Source organism: Aedes albopictus, chromosome 3, assembly GCF_035046485.1.
Source record: "Aedes albopictus strain Foshan chromosome 3, AalbF5, whole genome shotgun sequence".
In the NCBI taxonomy this organism is placed as follows: Eukaryota; Metazoa; Arthropoda; class Insecta; order Diptera; family Culicidae; genus Aedes; species Aedes albopictus.
Genome location: NC_085138.1, coordinates 364,009,966 through 364,031,117, shown reverse-complemented (window position 1 = coordinate 364,031,117; position 21,152 = coordinate 364,009,966). Strand labels below are relative to the sequence as shown.

Below are 21,152 nucleotides of genomic sequence, written 5' to 3'. Positions count from 1 at the left end.
TGTATCAAGTCAGGCATTAACAGCAATACTTACAGTAAACTTTCGCACCTGTGTGTGTATGTTTGCAGTTCAACTAAAACTGTTTTCACCAAATGCTCATAATAAAACGTCAAACGGCGAGTATTTTGCTACATCTTGATTTCGTTTGGTTCTTTGATCCAATGTCTTTGTTGACAAATATTCGTTATCTAATTTGCTTCATTTAGAGGAAAAAGTTTTGGCAAGTTTTCGCTTCAATTTTAAATGCTTTCGTTAAACCGATGGGTATTTTTTTTATCAAACAGCTAAACACCAAACGTGGCTTGTTTTATTAAATTTATGTTTAAATTTTTCTATTCGATTCTTTACGAGTAGATCTTCGGTTACAGTTTCACAAATAGATCGAAACATTGGTAGGGTGCAACAATAGGAAAATGGAAAAGTTGTGAGTAAAATTCGCTTTTTTTTATTCGACATTGGCATTGATATTTGCTTTGTGGAGGTGCATTTAGAGTAAAGTTTTTTTTTTTGCAACGTCACATCTAAAACAGATGAAAGGGAGGTTTTCTTTGGGAAACCATCGGTTTGCTTGGTACACACGTAGAAGTTGATTGAAAGTCGAGTCTAAATATGATTTATAACATGTTTTTCTAACAGGTTCAATAAGTAGAATTTATCATCTTTTCAAGATTTGTTTAGTGTTTGTTTTTGTTTCATTAAAGCTGCAGTTCGATTATATTTTACTTGTCGGTCTGACAAATATCTTTGGTTTCAATAAGTTTTTGGTAAGTTTTGTCTTGGTTTATGAGTTTATTTCAAAATTTCATGTGTTTATGATATTGCTCTGCTACTGTTCCATTCGTTCCGTTTTTCTTTTTTTGTATGGCAAATTATTAGCTTTCACGTCAAACATTGCTCCCGAATCTTGAGAATCATTTCATCTTGAATTGATATCTTCGACCTAAATTTAAAAAGAAGTAACGTTCAATTTGTCTATACCGTGAAATGACTACAATTACATTCTAATGAAATCAACCCCTCGAGCAACCTTCACAGAAGCTGGCAATAAACTTGAATGAGATCTTGAACAAGGAAACGAATACCAAAACGAAACATTAAACGTCTTTACATTCAATTAATTAGTCAGAATACAAGAATCCACGGGTATGACCATCCGCCCACCAATTATAGTCATCTCGCACAGCGAGCTTTCGCCCCGATGAGTGACGACGAGTGACGCAAAGACAAAAGGAGGAAGCACTCCGGACTCGGCAGTCGGCACGACAGTGCAGTGGAAGTTGAAAATGGGCTTTTTTGTTTCAACGCAACATCGCCGGTAGCAAAAGCATAAAAGTGGGAAATTTGATGGCAGCAGGCGGTGGGCTGGGTCCAAGGGGTGGGGGCCTAATTTGGTTGGAGCAAGCAGCTGAGACTTCCGTCGTTTTTGGGTGAGGCGTAAAAACGCTGAGAGGCAGTGTGAACGAAAGTGATTTCCAAGTAGCAAATTGAGTTAGCAAAGAATTCTGATGGCGGCAAGTGGTGCGATATTGAGTAGAATTTTGCTAAAATTCGGTGGATTCGATTTGATGCATGATAACTCAATTGGACCGAGTCTTTTGATTTTTCGGAATTAAATAGAGAAACAATCTGTTCCAAAATAAAATATGGCAGCATTTTGAAATCGAATGAGCTTTTCCAATCAGTCAAAGGAAGTACAAAAAATCGAAAAAGTTTTAGCACAGCATCTTTAAAGCTATAATATTGCTTTCGAGATGCTTAAAAAGCGCTCAGGAAGTTGCTGTGTTATTTTTCACAAATTATCTGGAAAGCTTTTACATGTCATGCAATCAATAACTCAGCCTTAAAGCTTTTCACAAGTGCTCGACAAGTTTATATGGAAGCTTTCAAAAAGCTTCTGTAAAGCTTCGAAAACGCTTAGGGGAAGTTTCTAATCAGCTTTTGAGAAGCTTCCAAAACGCTTCTGGGTAGCTTCCAAGAAAGTTTCCGGAATATCTTCAAAAAAAAAAGCTTCTGGAAAGCGTTCAAAAGGCTGCTGGGAAACATTTAAGAGGCTTCTTGATAGCGTCTGAAATATTTTTTCAGAAAGAATTCTAGAAGCTTTTAGAAAGCTTCCGAAACGCTTTTGGGAAGCTTCTAAAACGCTTGTGGGAAGATTTTGAGGTTTATGGAAATCTTAGCAAAAGTTGACGGATAACTTCCAAAAAGTTGCTGTAAAGCTTCTGAAAAGTTTCTGGAAAGCTTTCAAAAAGCTTCTGGGATGCTTCCTGAACGCTCAAGGAAAGCTCCCAATAAGCTTCCGAAAAGCCTCTAAAATGCTTCCAAGAAACTTCCAAAACATTCCTTGTTAGCTGCCATAAAAGCTTCTGTGAAGCTTTCAAAAAGCTTCTTAGAAGCTTTCAAAAAGCTTCATAGAAGCTTTCAAAAAGCTTATGGGAAGCTTCTTGACATCTGCTGGGAAGCTGCCATAACTTTTATAAAAAGCTTTCAAACGCCTCTGGGAAATGTCTGATAAACTTGTAAAACGGGTGTGGGAATGTTCCATAACGCTTTTGGAATCTTCCAAATCGCATTTGGAACCTTCCAAAAAGCTTCTTAGAACTATCAAGAAAGCTTCTGAAAATCTTCCAAAAACCTTCTATAACACTTTCAAAAGGCCTTTGGAACAGTGTAGAATTAGAATTAGTTAAAATACACAGTAATAAAAACAAAAAAAAGGCTTCTGGAAAGCATCTAAGGTGCACCTTGGAAGCTTCTGAAAGTTCTAAAAAACCTTTCCAGTAGCTTTCAGAATGCTCTTCAAAAGCTTATGAGAGACTCCCAAAATGGAAGCTTACAAAATAATTCTGGGAAGCATCCAAAACGCTTCTGGGAAACTCCCAAGATACTTCTGGGAAACTTCCAAGATGATTATGGCAAGCTTTCAAAAGCTTCTGAGAAGTTTCAGAAAAAAAATCTTTAAATCTAATCAGAAGCTTACGTAAAACATTCTAAAAGTTTCTGGAAAACTTCCAAAGCACTTCTGGAAAGTTGTTAAAAAGCTTCTGAAAAGCTATCAAAAAGCTTTTGGGAAGCTCCCAGAAAGCTCATGGAACACTTCCGAAAAGCTTCAAAAAATGTCCAGCTTCCTTTTGACACACATTCTTCAATCGTCTGTGAATCTTTCTGGTAAATTTCTTTCTTGTTCAGGGAAGCTTTCAGGTAAATTCTCGCGGAAACTTTCAGAAAGTTTTTGGGAAACTTTCCTCATGCCTCTGGGAAGTTTTTTTGGGGAAGTTTTTTTGGGGAAACAGCTTTTAGGAAGCTCCCTAAATGTTTTGAGAGGATACCTAAAAGTTTCTGGGAAACTTTCAAAATTCCTTGCATCAAAGATAATTTCTGTAATTATCTGAAAAGCTTTTAGGATGCTTCTGGGAAGCTTCCAGCAAGCTTCTGGGAAGCTTCCAGCAAGCTTATGGGAAGCTTCCAGCAAGCTTCTTCTGGGAAGCTTCCAGCAAGCTTCTGGGAAGCTTCCAGCAAGCTTCTGGGAAGCTTCCAGCAAGCTCCTGGGAAGCTTCCAGCAAGCTTCTGAGAAGCTTCAAGCAAGTTTCTAGAAAGCTTTCCGCAAGCTTCTGGGAAGCTTCCAGCAAGCTTCTGGGAAGCTTCCAGCAAGCTTCTGGGAAGCTTCCAGCAAGCTTCTGGGAAGCTTCCAGCAAGCTTCTGGGAAGCTTCCAGCAAGCTTCTGGGAAGCTTCCAGCAAGCTTCTGGGAAGCTTCCAGCAAGCTTCTGGGAAGTTTCCAGCAAGCTTCTGGGAAGCTTCCAGCAAGCTTCTGGGAAGCTTCCAGCAAGCTTCTGGGAAGCTTCCAGCAAGCTTCTGGGAAGCTTCCAGCAAGCTTCTGGGAAGCTTCCAGCAAGTTTCTGGGAAGCTTCCAGCAAGCTTCTGGGAAGCTTCCAGCAAGCTTCTGGGAAGCTTCCAGCAAGCTTCTGGGAAGCTTCCAGCAAGCTTCTGGGAAGCTTCCAGCAAGCTTCTGGGAAGCTTCCAGGTGGCTTCTGGGAAGCTTCCAGCAAGCTTCTGAGAAGCTTCAAGCAAGTTTCTAGAAAGCTTTCCGCAAGCTTCTAGGTAGCTTCCAGGAACTCATAACATGGTTTAGGGAAGCTTTCAGCAACAAGCTACCGAGAAGCCTTCAGTTGACTTCTGGTAAGTTTTTAGCAAGCTTCTTTGAAGTTGCCAGACGCCGCTTCGCTCCAATATGGCTTTTAAGCGAGTTTTCGAGTAACTTTCTGAGCACAAGAGGTATACGAATCATCGATTAACATTAGAAAACCATCACCTTCTTCGTCACCTATCCTGCTCTACTCAGCCACCAACCCCCTCGGATCTGCCACCGCTACCGCCAGCAGACTTCCGTAGGAACCCTCAGTCGTCATACTCCCGTTACCATTGGCACTAGCACTGGTTACCGTACCATTCACACTGGCAGCCGTAGCCACCGCCGACGAAGTCACTGAAGTTGTCGCTGCAGCAGCAGCAGCCGCCGCCGCTGCCCTACTCTTCTTCACTTCTTGATCCTCCTCGTTCGCTTCGTAGTCTTCATAGTCTTCCGAATCTTCCGCTATTTTAAGGGGATCAATCTTTTTACCACTGTTTTTCTTTTTGTTCCCCCTCCGTTTGGCATCCCCGTTCGATTTGGCCCCCTTATCCTCCTTACCCTTGTCCGTCTTCTCACCATTCTCCTGCTCCTCCTTGGCCAGTGCAGTTTCCTGCAAGTGCTCCAGCAACTGCGCCTTGGCATTCTCGCACAGCCGGAACGTTTCCAGGAACTCGTTCAAATCCACCAGTCCATCCTTGTTGATGTCCATCATCCGGCACATGTCCAGGAGCTGCTCGTGGGTATTGTGCGGAAAGTGCTTCTCCAACAGGTCACACGCCTCCCCAAACTCCTCCAGCGATATTTGACCCGAATTGTCCTTGTCCAGTATCCGGAAGATGGCTTCGAGACTACTCTTGTTCTTGTACAGGGACTCCGCCACAGACGCCGTCCCATTTTGGGCACATTTCTACGGAAGATTGGGTTAAAATTAATCTCTTGAGGTTACTAATACTGTAGGAAATTAGCAGTTACGAATGAATCCGTATCCAGAAGGTGCAGCGTCTTGAGGTACTTGACCTCCGACCCAGACGTAGTGCTGCTAGCCGTTGGGTTATCCACCGGAGCCAGCTTGTCCCGGAGCATACGCCACGGTAGACCCAGATTGGTGGCCGCTTCCATGGCCTCGCACCACTTGGTGACGGTGAGCATTCCTGCGGAAATATGCAAAATAAAGGGGGAAAGCGATTTTAGATGAATGCGGGAGCAGCAGAATTTCTTGCTTCACTTATTTGTAATATAATCAGAAGCATAAAAAGGAATACAAAATATGATGAACCATTTCGTTTCGTTTGCTGCCAGCAGCTCAAGAAACTAGAACGGTGAGGTGGTATTCCCGCGGTATGTACTTATTTCATTTTGCTTTGATATGGAAAATTGAAAGTACGATAGCAGCAGTTGCATTACAATTGTAAAACAGAATCAGACGAAGACTCAAGTCTTCGCTACGACCTCGACGAGCTGAAATGGCGGTAAAACGGGAATGTATTTGGATCGTTCTCCACAGAGCTGGTGTTGTTAGTGGTGTTCTTTTGAGAGACAAGTGTGGCGACTTACTTTTTTCATAGTGATTGAAGGAATACGTTTAGCTTTGCTTGAATAGTGATTTGGAGCTGTACAATTCCCGGTTGAAAGCATTATTCATGGCTTGAACAAGGCACATCTTCTGTAGATGGAGTTCAATTGAGAGGTCAGAAGCTATTCGTTTACTTGTAGCAGATTTCATGCCAGAGCTGGTTACGGTTTCCAAATTTCAGTGCCTTTAAACTGGCACGCCTTCAAGGAAGTGACTTCAATACATCAGCTAATTAGGATTTTTTTCTTGAAAATACCTCCATGAAAACCATGAAATAGTTTTTCACTTTTTCATCACTTATTTTTTCTAGCTATCGTAGAAGGATCAATCTTGCAGGAGTTCCTTTTGAGAGTTCAGTAAGAATTCCTCTAAAGATTACCCTGAGAATTCTTTTAGAATATATTCCTTCCCATGTGTTACAGCGAGAATTGTATCGATAATTCCTCCAGGCATCCCTTTAAAATGCATTCTTACCTAATGTGTTTTAAGAAAATTTTTCCACGAATTCCTTCAAAAATATTCCATGAGCGTACTTCAGGAGTTTCTGAAGAAAATCTCATAAGATTCATCCCGAAGCTAGTTTATACTCAAAACCAAATTTCTTTGGGGTTCCTACAGTGATTCATTAGGAAGTTAAATTACTACAAAAGGATGTGAATCTACTTCTTCAAACATTTTTAAAGGGCAATCCTTCCGAAATATCATCAGAATTTCCTTCAAGAGTATTTTGCTTTTCGAGAGTTTTTTATTTTTTTTTTGTTTTTTTTTGTAAGCAATTATTTTAGGAATTTCTCAAAAGATTTCTTAAAACGATGCAATGCTAGCAGACATTTTGTTTGTAGAGATTGAGTTTTTCTTTAAAATTTCCTCTAAGGTTTTTCTTTAGAAATTCAGAAACTTTTCAAGGCGCTCTTTCAGAAATTATTGTTGTAATTTCTTCAGAGATTCGTTCGAGTATATACAGGGTTAGGTTCCTGAGTGCAAACTTTTTAAAGGGTGATAGAGGACCATAAATGGAGAAAAAAAAAATGTTCTGCGCATATGGTCAAATCTCAACCGTTACGTAATTATTGAACTTCCCATGTTTATGACTCTTTTTGCCTTAACTGACAATAACTTGAAAATGGTCAAACTTATCGAAGTTTTTATACTCTTATTCGAAAGATTATTGAATTTTCTAACAAATGGCATCTTTGAATCGATTGGTTTAGTTAAATAACTAAGTTTTCTAGAGCAAAATCGCTAAAAATAGTGCATTTTTATTGGTTTTTGGCAATTATCTTTGAAACATGCGTAATAAATTAAAATTCTTTCTTTGGCAAAGTTGTGACCCCTGTTACACACTACAATTCGTTCTTTGACACTAAACTTCTAGCTCTTATCGTTTTGTTGCAATTTTGATTTGAATGTGCGGCACAATGCACAAAAAAGTGCTTTCCATGACAGTTGCAAATTTATGATCTGAAATGCGATGTTAAAATCAAAATTGCAACAAAACGATAAGAGATAGAAGTTTGGTGTCAAAGAACAAACTGTAGAGTGTAACAGGAGCCACAACTTTACCAAAGAAAGAATTTTAATTTATTACGCATGTTTCAAAGATAATTGACAGAAACCAATAAAAATTCACTATTTTAGCTATTTTGCTCTAGAAAACTTAGTTATTTAACTAAACCAATCAATCCAAAGATGCCATTTGTTAGAAAATTCAATAATCTTCCGAATGACCATTTTCAAGTTATTGCCAGTTAAAGCAAAAAGAGTCATAAACATGGGAAGTTCAATAACTACGGAACGATTGAGATTTGACCATATGCGTAGAACAATTTTTTTCTCCATTTATGGTCCTCTATCACCCTTTAAAAAGTTTGCACTCAGGAACCTAACACCCTGTATAATCAGAGATTCTCTCAGGCATTTATTTGGTAATTCTTCAAGAAAATGTTCAAAAGACCCTTCTAAAAGTCGTTCAAGGGTTCCTCCAGAAGTTCCTCCAGGTATTCCTCCATCAGGGATTGCTTAGGAAGTATTCGAACTTTTCTTCAGGGATTCCTTCAGAGTTTTTTTTTCGGTAATGTTTCAGGGATTTCTCTAAAGATTCTCAAAGCAATTCCTGAAGAAAAAAAAATACATTCCTAGGCATAAGACCTAGAAGGTAAATTCTCCGTTCCTGTAAGGACATCATGCAAAAGCGTGGGTACTGTTATTCCTTGTCCAATTTGATGCTATTTGAGCAAAACATTGGAAATCTGTGGTGTTGTTTTGTCCATTTCTTGTCTTTTCAACAGTACAGTTTTCCAAAGTTTTGCTCAAACAGCAGCAAATTAGACAAGGAATTACAATATCCACGCTTTTTGTTCCATTTCCTTGTAGAAACGAAGAATTCACCATGAAAGGTTCTGGGAAATCTTCAAAAAAGCTTCTAGAAAGCTTTCAAAAGGCTTCTGGGAAGCAGTTAGGAGGCTTCTTGATAGCATCTGGAAGTTTATATATGTTTCCGAAGGATTTTGGGCCGCTGAATCCGAATCTGGGCTCAGATTTGCTCCAACACGTCACAATTTTGAGCTATACCTCAATTTATAGGGCAAAATATGCGATTTTGGGCTTTTTTGACTGCAAGCCATTAAGCATGGAAATATTTTTTTTAAGCAATCAAAAGGTTAATTGGTAAATTAACATCTGAATTAACAACTCATGTAAAATATTTAGTTTTACCTATTCAAGTTTGATAGATTTAAGCATTTTATGTTAGTATGAAAACTTGCATGCAACTTTTGGAGGATGACTTGTATGGGAAATATCGTACCTAACATAAATCGCTTAAAACTATCAAATTCGATTTGGTAAAACAAAACATTTTGCATGAGCTGTTAATTTAGATGTTAATTGACCAATTAACCTTTTGATTGCTTAAAAAAATATTTTCATGCTTAATGGCTTGCAGTCAAAAAAGTCCAAAATCGCATATTTTGCCCTATAAATTGAGGTATAGCTCAAAATTGTGACGTGTTGGAGCAAATCTGAGCCCGGATTCGGATTCAGCGGTCCAAAATCTGTCAGAGACAGACCAAAAGTTAATTTTTGTTACGCTGTGTAATATATTCTCACAGGCATTTATTTTGCAATTCTTAAAAAAAATTCTCAATAGATCCTTCTAGAAATTATTCAAGTGTTTCTCCAAAAGTTCCTCCAGGTTTTCCTCCATCAGAAATCGCGTAGGAAGTATTCAGACCTTTCTTCAGGGATTCTTTCAGTTTTTTTTTTGGTAATACTTCAGGGAATTCTCCAAAAATATTTTCGGAAATTCCGGAACAAACAAGAATGCATTCCTTGACACTTTTTAAGAAAAACTATCAAGAAATTATTACATGCATATTTGCATAGGGGATACCAGCTCTTCTTGGTATTCTTTCAAAAATTAATTCTTTCAGAAATTTCTTCAGTGGTTCTGGAAGAATTCCTCCAGGATTTCTTTCTTGTTTATGCTGGATTTCCTACGCAAACTTCTCCAGGCATTAGCTTGATGATTTATTTATACTAATCCCTTCAGAATTTCTATTAGAAATTGTTATAAAAAATCTTCCTGATAAATCTCCAAGAGATTAAAAAAAAATCCTCAGAAATTTCTATAAGAATTCCGCGAGTGCATTTGTCTGCAATTTCTGTGGACCTTTTTGAAATGAAATCTGCCGAAATTGATCAACGGATATCTTCAGGATTTTCTCTAGCATTTTTTCCTTGGAATTAAGAAGATGTCTTAAGAAGCTTCTACAGGTATTCTTTAAAACATTCATCCTGAAATTCATGCAGAGCTTTTTTTATGTTTTTTTTACATCCAAGAATATTTCTAGAAAATTTTCAATAACTGTTTCTGGGAATGTCCAAAGGTATCGCCATGATTTTTTTGATGCATTTTATGTGTTATTTTTAGAAAAATTAAAAAAAAATACCCTGGATAAATATATGTAACAATTCTTCCCGGAATCCCTGATGGAACCCCAAATAATATCTCTGACGGAACCACAGGAAAAAAATCTAAAAGACAACATCCAGCACTTAGAAGAATTTCCGAAGCAACTTCTGCAGATTTTTTTTTTAGTTTAGAGAGATTTCTCAAAAAAAGCTCCATGGAAAAAGTTTTGGGAAAGTCTGAAGAAATTCCTGAAATTCCAAAAAATTGCTGGCAATCTTTTTAAACGAGTCCGAGCAGGAATTTCTTAAGAAAATTTTAGTTTAGAGAGATTTCTCAAAAAAAGCTCCATGGAAAAAAATTTGGAAAAGTCTCAAGAAATTCCTGAAATACTAACTTATTTTTTTAAAGATTTTTTGTTAACGAATCTCTTAAGACAATTTTCAAGAACTATTTCAGAGAATCTCCAAAGGTATCGCCAAAATGTTAATAGATTCTTTCAGGGATTCTTTCAAGTATTGTTTCAGCAATTTATTTGTGCAATTTTTGTAAAATACAAAAAATAGTTTCTGGAAGAATATCTGTTACAATTCTTGCAGGAAGCCCTAATGTAATCTCAGAAGACATTACTGACAGAACCGCAGGAGCAAGTTTAGAGATATAACTTTAGAAAAAAGTTTTGAAAAAGTCTGAATTTCAGAATACTGAAAAATACTGAAAAAAAACTGAAAAAGTCGATAGATTTAGTAGGAATTTTTGGAAAAAAAACTCAGAAGAAATTTCTGAAAAAATCTCCAGTAGAATACCCAGGAAGCATTTCCAAATGAATCTTTTGGAGAAATATCTGAACAAATCCTGTGAATGTTTATGGTGAAACTTCACGAGAAACCACTGGTGGAATTCCTAGAAAAGTTTATGATGAACTTTAAGGAATCTTTCTGAAGAAATCTTTTAACTAAATTTAAGAAGCATTTCCTGAAAGTATTCCTGGATCTGCATACGTATTTCTAGAAGAATTCCTGCATAAATTCCTGGAGAAACTCTTAGATTGGCTTCTGTAAAAAATCATCAAAAGCTCTCTTGAGAAGAGATATTCCCAAAAGAACTCCTTACTAAGTTCAAGGTAATATTTCTAAATAAATTCCTTGAAGAATTCATAGAGAAACCCTTCCAAAAAAGTTCCAAAAGGAAATTTCTTGGAAATTCGTTCAGGATGATTTGAAGAAAGCGCTAGAGAAGTTCCTTTAAAATCCCTGGATGTATTTCTAAAGAAAGCACTTTCAGAAAGGAGTTTCTGAATTTATAAAGAATTCCGTTAACGATTTCCCAAAATAATCCCAGTACGTATTTTCAAAAGAATTCATGGAGTATTTTCTAATGGAATCCATGGAAGAATTACTAAAGAAATCTATAAAAAGTTTTCTGAAACAAAAATTTGGAATTTTTTTGAGAAAATCTTAAGAGTTTCTGAAAGAAACTGTGGGGAAATCCATGAAAAAATTCATGGAAGCCATATCTCTTAATGCCAGTCAGCTGTTGAATGTTTGGATCAAAATTATTATGGAAAAATGTTACAATGTCACCTAAATTATTATGATTGCATCCTTAATAGTTTGAAGCGGTCTCCTAGCCTAGTGGTTAAGGCAATGGATCGCCAATCCGAAGGCGGCGGGTTCGATTCCCGTTCCGATCGGGAGCTTTTCTCTACTTCCCTGAGCATAGTGTATAATTGTACTTGCCTCACAATATACAAATGCATGCAATGACAGGTAAAGAAAGCCTTTTAGTTAGTAACTGTGGAAGTGCTCAAAGAACACTAAGTTGAAGCAAGGCAGGCCAAGTCCCAGTGGGGATGTAGCCATAAAGAAGAAGGAGCATTTCCTGATAGTATTCCTGGATCTGCATACGTATTTCTTGGAAAGTCCCTGCAGAAAATCCTGGAGAAACTCTTAGATTAGCTTCTGTATAAATCCATCAAAAGCACTCTTGAGAAGAGATATTCCTAAGAGAATTCCTAACGAAATTTAAAGGAAATATTTCTGAATAAATTCCTTAAAGATTTTGTTGAGAGACCCTCCCAAAAGAGTTCCAAAAGAAAATTTGTTAAGGAAAATTTGAGGAAAGCGCTGGAGAAGTTCCTTAAAAATACCTGGAAGTAATTCAGAAGAAACCGCTAAAGGAGTTTCTGAAAGAAACCTCGGTGGTTTTAAGATTAAATTCCTCGAGCAATTTCTGAAGGAATCCATGGAACAATTTAAAAAAAAGTACTTTGGAAGATGTCTTAAAGGCTCTTGGACAAATTTATCGAGGTAGCTCACAAGGAATTTGCGGAAGGAAATTTCTAAAAGAAATCCCTGGAACTTTTTAAGAAAACTTTGGAAGAGTTTATGAAGGAGACTGTGAAATATTCTCTAAATTAATTATTGTAGCAGTTTCTTGAGAGATTCTGTTCCTTGGATTTTCTGAAGAAATCCGTGAGTGATTTCCTGAACGAATTCTCTTCCGAATTTCTGAAACAATTTATGGGGGATCTTCTTAGCAAACCAATAGGCGCTGTTTGAGTGAAATTCTTGGATTTCTGAAAGAAATTTCTTAAGGAATCCATGTAGCAATTTCAGTAGGATTACAATAAAGGCTTTATAATGGAGTTCCTCAATTAATTTTTAAAGAAGAAAATAAAGGAAACCGTGAAATAACTAAACAAAAACCTAAAAGAGATCATGAAGAAGAGAATGTTTAAAAAAGTCTATGATTATTTTGTAGAAAAGTTTCTTAAAGAATCCCTGAAATTTTTTTTGAAAGAATTTTGGCAGAAGTTTATGAAGGATTCCATTAATGATTTTCCTAAACAATCCCTGTAGGGATTTTCAAAACAATTCATTGAGTATTTTCTAAGAAGAATTACTCAGTCTTTGGAATGTTTTCTTAAAGATTTATTGAATACTATTTTGGGAAAATCTCTAGAGGAATTTCTGATCGAGACTGTTGGGAAATCCATGAAAAATTCATGGAGGCCCTATCTCTTAATGTCAGTCAGCCGTTGAATGTTTGGAACAAAATTATCATGAAAAAAAAAATGCTACAATATCACCTAAGTTTTTGTTTTTAATTTCAACCTAAATAGATTAAAGCGAACCTTATAAGATGCAATAATAGGAAAATGTCGCGAATCTCTCGAGAGATCAAATTGTCATTTAAATGCTACATTTACTTGGCTCTTGACTTTCGGAGCCATTATCAATTCAATGCCATGCCCTTCTAAGCATCACCAAGGAAGAGCATCCCATTGTGGAAAACTCATAAAAAGTCGCCGTTTTGGTCGTTCCGCGCGAAAACGAATAAGGTAATTAAAAATTATGCGAACGGCAACAAAGTTTTGGCGTAAATCTCTGTCGTCGCTGATTCCCGTTTCTTCGGAAACTGTGATTGAAAAAGCGACGACAGCGGCGAAGCCATTTCACATATTTTCAACATTGGAGCGTAGGTAGAAATGAAATTAGCACGTTTTGAGGAACATCAGTTCCCTAATGGGTGAACTTTGTCATGAACAGTAGTACATCGGAGCGTGAACATTGACCAAGGTGCCTAAAACTGCCTCTATTTCAGAAAAAAGGACGACCACATATCAAAAAAGAGGCATACACCCCCACACAGAACCCACATTTGCGAGTGCAGTGGAGCTTAACCGAGTTTCCGCCTTTCGGGATACGATTTTTCCCTCTTTCAGTACAGTTGTCGTCATCATTTTTTACGGTCGTTCACCAACCAACACGACAACCTACAACGACTTCGGGGACGGTGCCGGTTGCAATATTTTGTCGTTACTTTATAGTGAGCTCCCAGAAGAACGCCGCAGGATTCCCGCCAAAAGGGTGCCCTGCCCGTCAAAGGAACCATTCCAGAATAGCTTTTGGTGCCGGGCATAAGAAAATTATGAAATAAGGAGCTATAAAACCCCGCTGGCTTCGCGTGGATTGGCTGTCACCAACATGGGTGGGTTTACAGTGTCGGACAAACATTATGCTTTCTCTTTACATATCACATGTTCACAAGTATTGGACTAGATACTTTGCTCGCTCAGGACAAACAGTTCGATTACATTTTACGTTTTTTTTCCTCATCTGTAGAGCCTTTTAACCACTGCGTCCATTATTTAGGAATATTGTGGTATGACCCATATTTAATTTGGTGCTAGTCAAGTATCCTGTCACAATTGAGCTGTGATGGACAATGGTTGATGTAACACCTGATCCCAACTAGGCACAACTCGTTTTATAAAGTTTATTACCCTGTTGGGATTACTTCTCCAAATTTCCAAGGGCTGTAGAATCCCTTTACCAAATATCGCCAATCCGTGATGGTACAGCAATCCGCAGTTGCAGAGTAAATGCTCGGCAGTTTCGTTTTCTGTTTGACAGAAACGACACTCGGAGGATTGGATTTTTCCAATCTTACTTAGATGATATTTACTCGGGCAGAGGACTGTCATCAGACCAGTAATCCCAAACATAGCGACTAGGTTTCACCACTTTGAAAGGAACATCAAAGTTGGTCTTCGTTATAATCCAATCTTCTACTGTTTTTATGTCCATGCTTAATTTGAAGTCTTTGATGATCCTCAAATGTCCAACAAGATCCCCGTCTAGGACTTTATTGTAATGTATAAACTGCAGGGCACTTTTTGCCGCTTGCAGTTTAACAAATTGATGCAATGGCAGTAAATTGAGAAGGGCATCCAAGGCAACTGATGGAGTGCTTTTCATTGCTCCTGTTATAGATATACAAGCAAGTCTTTGTAGCTTACTTAGCTTTTTTTGACAGGTTACCTCATTTGTTTTGGGCCACCAAACAAGTGAAGCATAAGTAGTCTTAGGTCGGACTATTGCAGCATAGATCCAGTGAATCATGTTAGGTCTAAGACCCCAGGTTTTTCCTAAAGCTTTGCTGCAGACCCAAAGGGCATTGGTACCCTTGGTTTAAACATTGTTTAAATGAGAATTCCAATTCAGTCTTTTGTCCAAAGTTACCCCAAGATGTTTAACTTTTTTTTTGTCTGTATTAACGAGATTTTTAACCCTAGGCTAGTTCATCTCGGGACCCACGTTTTACTTCCCTTCCGAAGGAAGAACCCACATTTTGTGAGTATGTCGGGAGTGGGATTCGATCGTCAACCCGAGGATAGAGGGATCGAATCCCAATTTGGCCGAAAGCAGCAAAAATACAGCAACAGCAGTTCAGGACGTGCTCAAGTCTCAAAAGTTCCACAGGAGAGTGAGAAAAAGGAAGAGAAAAGGAAGCCGTAAAATGGGCAGGGGAAAATATTTGTTTTTATTTTTGTCAATCTGGGAGATAGGATGGATAAGCATTTAATCAGCCGTATATTGGGCCAAAATCTGCATTTAATTAGCACTAATGACGCATATACGGCAGATTAGCATTTTATGACCTGCTGAAAAGGCGCATATAGTGCTAAATTAATGCCATTTTTACTGCTTATTGGTTACCTGGGTAGCATTCAACGCAGATTGTAGCCGGCTAGATATCGTGTCGTCATATTTTCCACGTATCAGAATAGCTACATCATCTGCGTATCCAATAACCTCGAAGCCTTGATTGATGAGTTTTTGAAGGAGTTCGTCCACTACCAAAGACCACAATAAGGGTGATAGTACTCCTCCTTGAGGACAGCCCTTCACAGATCTTACTGATAGTTGCGCACCTCCAAGAACGGAAGAGAGCTCTCGATCTCTAAGCATCGATATCATCCATTCAATAATGCATTTATCCAAGCCCCTTGCTTCCATTGCAGAACGCATTGAGCTGTAGGATGCGTTATCGAATGGCTTGAAACGATTTCTTAATTTTGCTGACTAGCGACTGTAGCGCTATTATAGTAGATTTGCCTGTTTGATAAGCAAATTGAAATTTGCTTAGAGGCATTTCTACTAAGTTTGTAGGCTTGGCAAAGTCATCCACTATTTTCTCCATGGTCTTTAACAGAGCACAATAAAGGCTTATGGGTCTGAAGGCTTTTGGAGTTGTTTTGTCCCGTTTGCCAGCTTTTGGGATAAAAACAACACGAACCTTCCGCCACGCCTTAGGTATGTAAGCTAAAGTAATACTGGCTCTGAATATTTCGGTCAAAAGCGGACAAATCGCCTCTTTTCCATGTTGAAGTAAAGCTGAGAAAATTCCATCTTTCCCGGCAGATTTGAAAGGTTGAAAAGAACTCAATGCCCATTCGACCCTCGACGGTGTGAAGATTTCACAAGCTTTTTGATTGGTCGAGCACGCATGTCTTGTCTCGGATAACCGAGTCCTGTTCTTCATCCGAATAAGGAATCGATCCTGGGAAGTGAGTTCTCATCATTACTTCCAATGTTTCAGAAGAATCAACAGTAAAACTGCCATCTTCTTTTTTAAGACTTCCAAGACCATTTGAATGGTCTTTCGAAAGGACTTTATGAAGCCTTGCAGTCGTAGGAGCGTTATTGATGTCTTCACATACCCATCTCCAGTCCTTCCGTTTGGCTAGTCTCAATTCTCTGTTGTATTCTGTAAGGGCTTGTTTATACTGAACCCAATCAGATGTAAGTTTTGCTCTATTGAACAACCGTCTAGATTTCTTCCTCAGATCTGCCAGCTTATCATTCCACCAAGGGACATCTCTGTTGGATGACCTCTGTCGGATTGGGCATGATATGATGAAATCATTTTATCAATAATCTCATCAGAGGCATTTTCCAACTGTGAAACAGACAAGATCTGCTCACCCTTATATGAATTTCCATTCATTATATAAAAGCTGTAGAGGTCCCAGTTAGTTTTTTTCGGGCTTCTATAGCTTTCAATTAAATTTGATCCGGCTTTATAATCGAACCTGATATGTTTGTGATCTGACAATGATTCCTCATCAGAAACATGCCAGTTCGCGATCTTATCTGATAGCAGGTAATATAGCTACAAAGCGTAATATCTAAAACTTCCTGTCGAATAGCATTAACAAAAGTTGGAGAATTCCCTTTATTGCATATGTCTATGTAATGTAATTCGGGAGATCCTCACCTCTTTTATTAATATCTGTACTGCTCCATATGGTATGATGGGCATTTGCATCGCACCCTATTGCAAAATGGGCGTTTGTTTTTTTGCAATAATGAACAAAACTTACGACCAAAGATGGAGGCACATCATCAACGTCTCCCGGAAAATATGCAGAAGCAATGCATACCTCAGTTTTTCCCTGGATTGTTGGGACCTCCATTTTAATCGCAACAATGTCTCTTGTAATAAACTCAGTAATTGGGACAAATTTTGTTCTCCTACTTACTAAAATGGCTGTTCTTGGATTAGACTGACTTTCGTCGTACAAAATCCTACAATTCTGCGAAGAGCAACCCATTACCCTTTCACTATTTACCCAGGGCTCTTGAATTAAGCCCACGTCTAATTGTTCTCTAATAAATCTTCTGCTGAGCACAGCTGAAGCACCCTTCGCGTGGTGAAGATTTGTTTGGATAATTTTCAAGGTACTCATTTTTTTTACTATTTACAGGAGAAAAATAAGGTCCACTGCGTCATTGCTCCGTTTAACACAGTAAGGGCAAAATACTGTGGAGGGTGCCCTGGTACTCCACAGGCACCGTTAGCGGTTAGGTTTTTATTAGACCCCCCTAACCATCCATTCTTAGGCACGGTATGCATTAAGCCGCATGACACCATGAATTAGGGGTCGCCTGTTTGGTGGACTCTTACAACCGGATCAGACAATCCGTAGTGGTATTCTTAGCCAGTCGAAGGAACTGCTACCGCCACTACACGGCTATCTAGGCTGATCGGGAATAGAAATTAATACTGATGATCAACTTCTTTCGAGCCCGAACAGCCGGCATTTTCCGTTATAAAATGAATTAACAAAAAAAGCAGAAAACTTCAACAATTAGAAGAACAAGATAGACAATCACCTGGAAAAGTCTTTTGAGATATTTTGGAGGTTCCCTTGAAGAAATTTTAAAAGAATTCGTAGAGAAATCTTTTAATAAAACTCGAGGAATATTTTCTGAAAACAATTCTGGAGCAGTCTGTGGACGAATTTCTGAAGGAATTCCTGTGGAAATATTTAGAGAAATGCGTAGATCATCCTTCTGTAAAAATCCATTGAAAAAAGTCTTGACACCTGTAGAAATTCCTAGTAAAAACTGAATAAATTTCTTTAAAAAACGTTGACAAATTTTTATAGTTGTTATTTGGAGGAAATGCCCTTGGAAGAGTTCTTGAGAGAATATCTGAAGGTAGCCCTGGAGAAATTTCTTGAGGAAGAAGTTGAAGAGTTTTTCTAAAGGTTACTTTGGAAGAATTTCAGAAGGAGTCTGTGAAAGATTTTCTAAAAAAATCTTGGAAGAATTTCTGGCGAAATCTTGAAATTTCAATTTTCAGAAGAAAACATTGAAAGTAGTTCTGTAGAAATCCGTGGATGATTTCCGTTAAGAATTCTCGTAAAAATTTGAAAAAAAAACTATGAATGAATTTCTGAGTAAACCCAAGAAAGCTTTTCTAGAGGTGTTATTAATGTAACTCAAAAAAATTATCGTGAAATTTTTGAAGAAATTCAACCTTCAAAATGAAGTTGTGAAAGGCTTTACGAAAAAGATTCCTGGATGACTTTCTAACATCTAAAGAAATTTTAGTGGAGAAATTTCGGAAGGAAGCCGAACATGGTTTTTTTAACAGAGTTCTCAATTTAATTTTTAGAGTTATTTCGAGAAAAATGTGGAGAAAACTTTCATGGAAACTATGAGCTTTATAAAAATTTTGGCAGAATTCCTGCAGGTATTTTTAAGCATTCCAAGGGCATGCCTTAAAGAGTTTTTCTTAAAATTCCTTGAAAAATTTTCTGAAAATAACGCAAGAGGAATTTTTGAAGAAACACCTGGAAGATCTTTATCAGGAATCCATTTTTGAATGAATTCTTCGCTTAAAAAAAATTCTGAAAGAATTTCCAAAGGATTTCTAAAAAAATATGGAGTATTTTCTGAAACAATCCAAGTAACATTTTCCAAAATAATTTTCTGAAGCAATTGGGGAAAATTTCTAGTACAGTATTTGGCAGGAGGACGTATTACCGATGAAATGGATGGAAGGTATCGTGCGTCCCATCTACAAAAAGGGCGACAAGTTGGATTGCGGGAACTATCGCGCGGTCACAATACTGAGCGCTGCCTACAAGATACTCTCTCAAATTTTATGCCGCCGTCTGTCACCGATTGCAAGAGAGTTCGCAGGGCAATATCAGGCTGGATTCATGGGTGAACGCGCTACAACGGATCAGATGGTCGCCATCCGCCAGGTGTTGCAAAAATGCCGCGAATACAACGTGTCCACACATCACTTGTTCATCGATTTCAAATTGGCGTATGATATAATCGATCGAGAACAGCTATGGCAGATCATGCGCGAATACGGATTCCCGGATAAACTGAAACGATTGATCAATGCGACGCTGGATCGAGTGATGTGCGTAGTTCGAATATCAGGGAGGACACTCTCGAGTGCCTTCGAATCTCGCAGAGGGCCACGGCAAGGTGATGGTATTTCGTGCTTGCTGTTCAACATTGCTTTAGAAGGTGTAATTAGGAGAGCGGGGATAAACACGAGTGGTACGATTTTCACGAAGCCCGTTCAGCTGCTTGGTTTTGCTGTAGATATTGATATTATTGCTCGTAAATTTGAGACGATGGCGGAAACGTACATCCGACTAAAGAGTGAAGCCAGGCGAATCGGATTAGTCATTAATGTGTCGAAGACAAAGTACATGATGGCAAAGGGCTCCAGAAAGAAATCACCGCGCCCGTCATCCCGAATTTCTATCGACGGTGATGAAATCGAGGCGGTTGAAGAATTCGTGTACTTGGACTCACTGGTGACCGACGACAACGACACCAGCAGAGAAATTCAGAGGCGCATTGGGGCAGGAAATCGTGCTTGCTTTGGTCTCCGCAGAACTCTACGGTCGAATAAAGTTCGCCGTAACACGAAGTTTACTATCTACAAAACGCTGATTAGACCGGTAGTCCTCTATGGGCACGAAACATGGACCCTACGTTCAGAGGATCAATGCGCCCTTGGAGTTTTCGAATGGAAGGTGTTGTGTACCATCCACGGCGGAGTGCAGATGAAAGACGGGACTTGGAGAAGGCGAACTAATCAGGAACTGCATCAGCTGCTAAGAGAACCAACCATCGTCCACACCACGGAAATCGGGAGGCTACGGTTGGCGAGTCACGTCATCCGGATGTCGGATAGCAACCCGACTAAAATGGTTCTCGAGAGTCATCCAACCGGTACAAAAAAACGTGGAGCGCAACGAGCTTGGTGGGTCGATCAGGTGGAGGACGATCTGCGGACCCTTCGCAGAGTGCGGAACTGGAGACTCAAAGCCATGGATCGAGTAGAATGGAGACGGCTACTATGTACAGTAGAGGCCACTCAGGGCTTAGCCTGACCGGTAAGGTAAGTAAGGAACATGGAGGGAGATGGCTACAGCCGAAGGTCATCGACCGTCATCGGGGATAGCTGACCTCGCGATTCGATAAGGAGGCTTCTGTGGAGCGATTTCTTATGGAGGGTAACACCGACGATCTATCCAGCGATGATCTAGTCGGAACCCTGAGCCGTGCATGTGACGCCGCTATGCCAAGACGATGGCAACAAATTTCCCAAATTTCCCAAATGGAGGAGAACGTGCCTCTAGAGCCGACCTACTGATGCCAAGACGATCCCTATCCAGAAATGAACGCAAATAGATATACTGGTGGTGTCCAGATATCGCAGAGCTCCGCGCATCCTGCCTAAGAGCCAAAAAGAGGATGCAAAGAGCTCACACCGATAAGGGTAGAATGGAACGGGGTGATGCCTACAGAGTAGTCATGGCCGAAACGAAGGGCGCGTCAACACCCCCCAGAACGCTCCCCCGAGATGCTGTAGAAGATCTTGGAAACGCTGTAAATGCGCCACGATACAAGACCTTGGGACCCCGTCTCCCATGCCCAAAACGGACATAGCGAGGTTGCCTCGAGGGTGACGATCGACGAGCTCATTGCAATAGCGAAGCTGCTTAAGCTGAAAATGGCTCCGGGTCCGGACGGAATCGCGACAGTAGCCATCAAGACGACCATCTAGACTAGGCCTGACATTTCCATTATGGCTATGTGGATGTGCCTAGACAGATTTCTGGAAAGGTGTAAAAGGTAAAGATTGGTTTTACTGCCAAACCCCGGGAAGCCACCTGGCGACCCGTTGGCATACAGACCTATGTATCTGCCTTCTGGACACCACCGGAAAACTGTTAAAACGAATCATTCTGTCGAGGCTGATGACCCGATGACTCTGGCCTCTCGGATAACCAGTTCGGCTTTCGAACGACCGATTGACGGTTGACACTTGTTGTTTACATTTTACCGATGGAAAAAAAAGTGAATTAAATAATTAATTGAACGGCTTTTGCTGCATTCTGCAGAAGTAAAATCCAACTTTGAAGCGAAAT

At 39.2% G+C, this 21,152-nt stretch overlaps 1 protein-coding gene across 11 annotated transcripts in view; it reads right to left on the bottom strand.

Moving 5' to 3' along the window:
- Positions 1-879: 879 nt before the first annotated feature.
- The window catches only part of LOC109428850 (serine/threonine-protein phosphatase rdgC), a 264,380-nt gene continuing 244,107 nt past the window's right edge, over positions 880-21,152 (bottom strand). For 7 of the 11 annotated variants that reach the window (XM_062855473.1, XM_062855472.1, XM_062855474.1 and 4 more), the window contains 2 exons: positions 5,100-5,278; positions 4,013-5,034 (listed from right to left, as the gene is read on the bottom strand). In XM_062855473.1, coding sequence (XP_062711457.1) covers positions 4,330-5,034; positions 5,100-5,278 — 884 coding nt within the window. In that variant the 3' untranslated portion in view covers positions 4,013-4,329. Of the gene's footprint in view, positions 941-4,011; positions 5,035-5,099; positions 5,279-21,152 lie in introns of those variants that run through there. The other 4 variants (XM_062855475.1, XM_062855478.1, XM_062855476.1 and 1 more) reach the window with 3 other exon arrangements.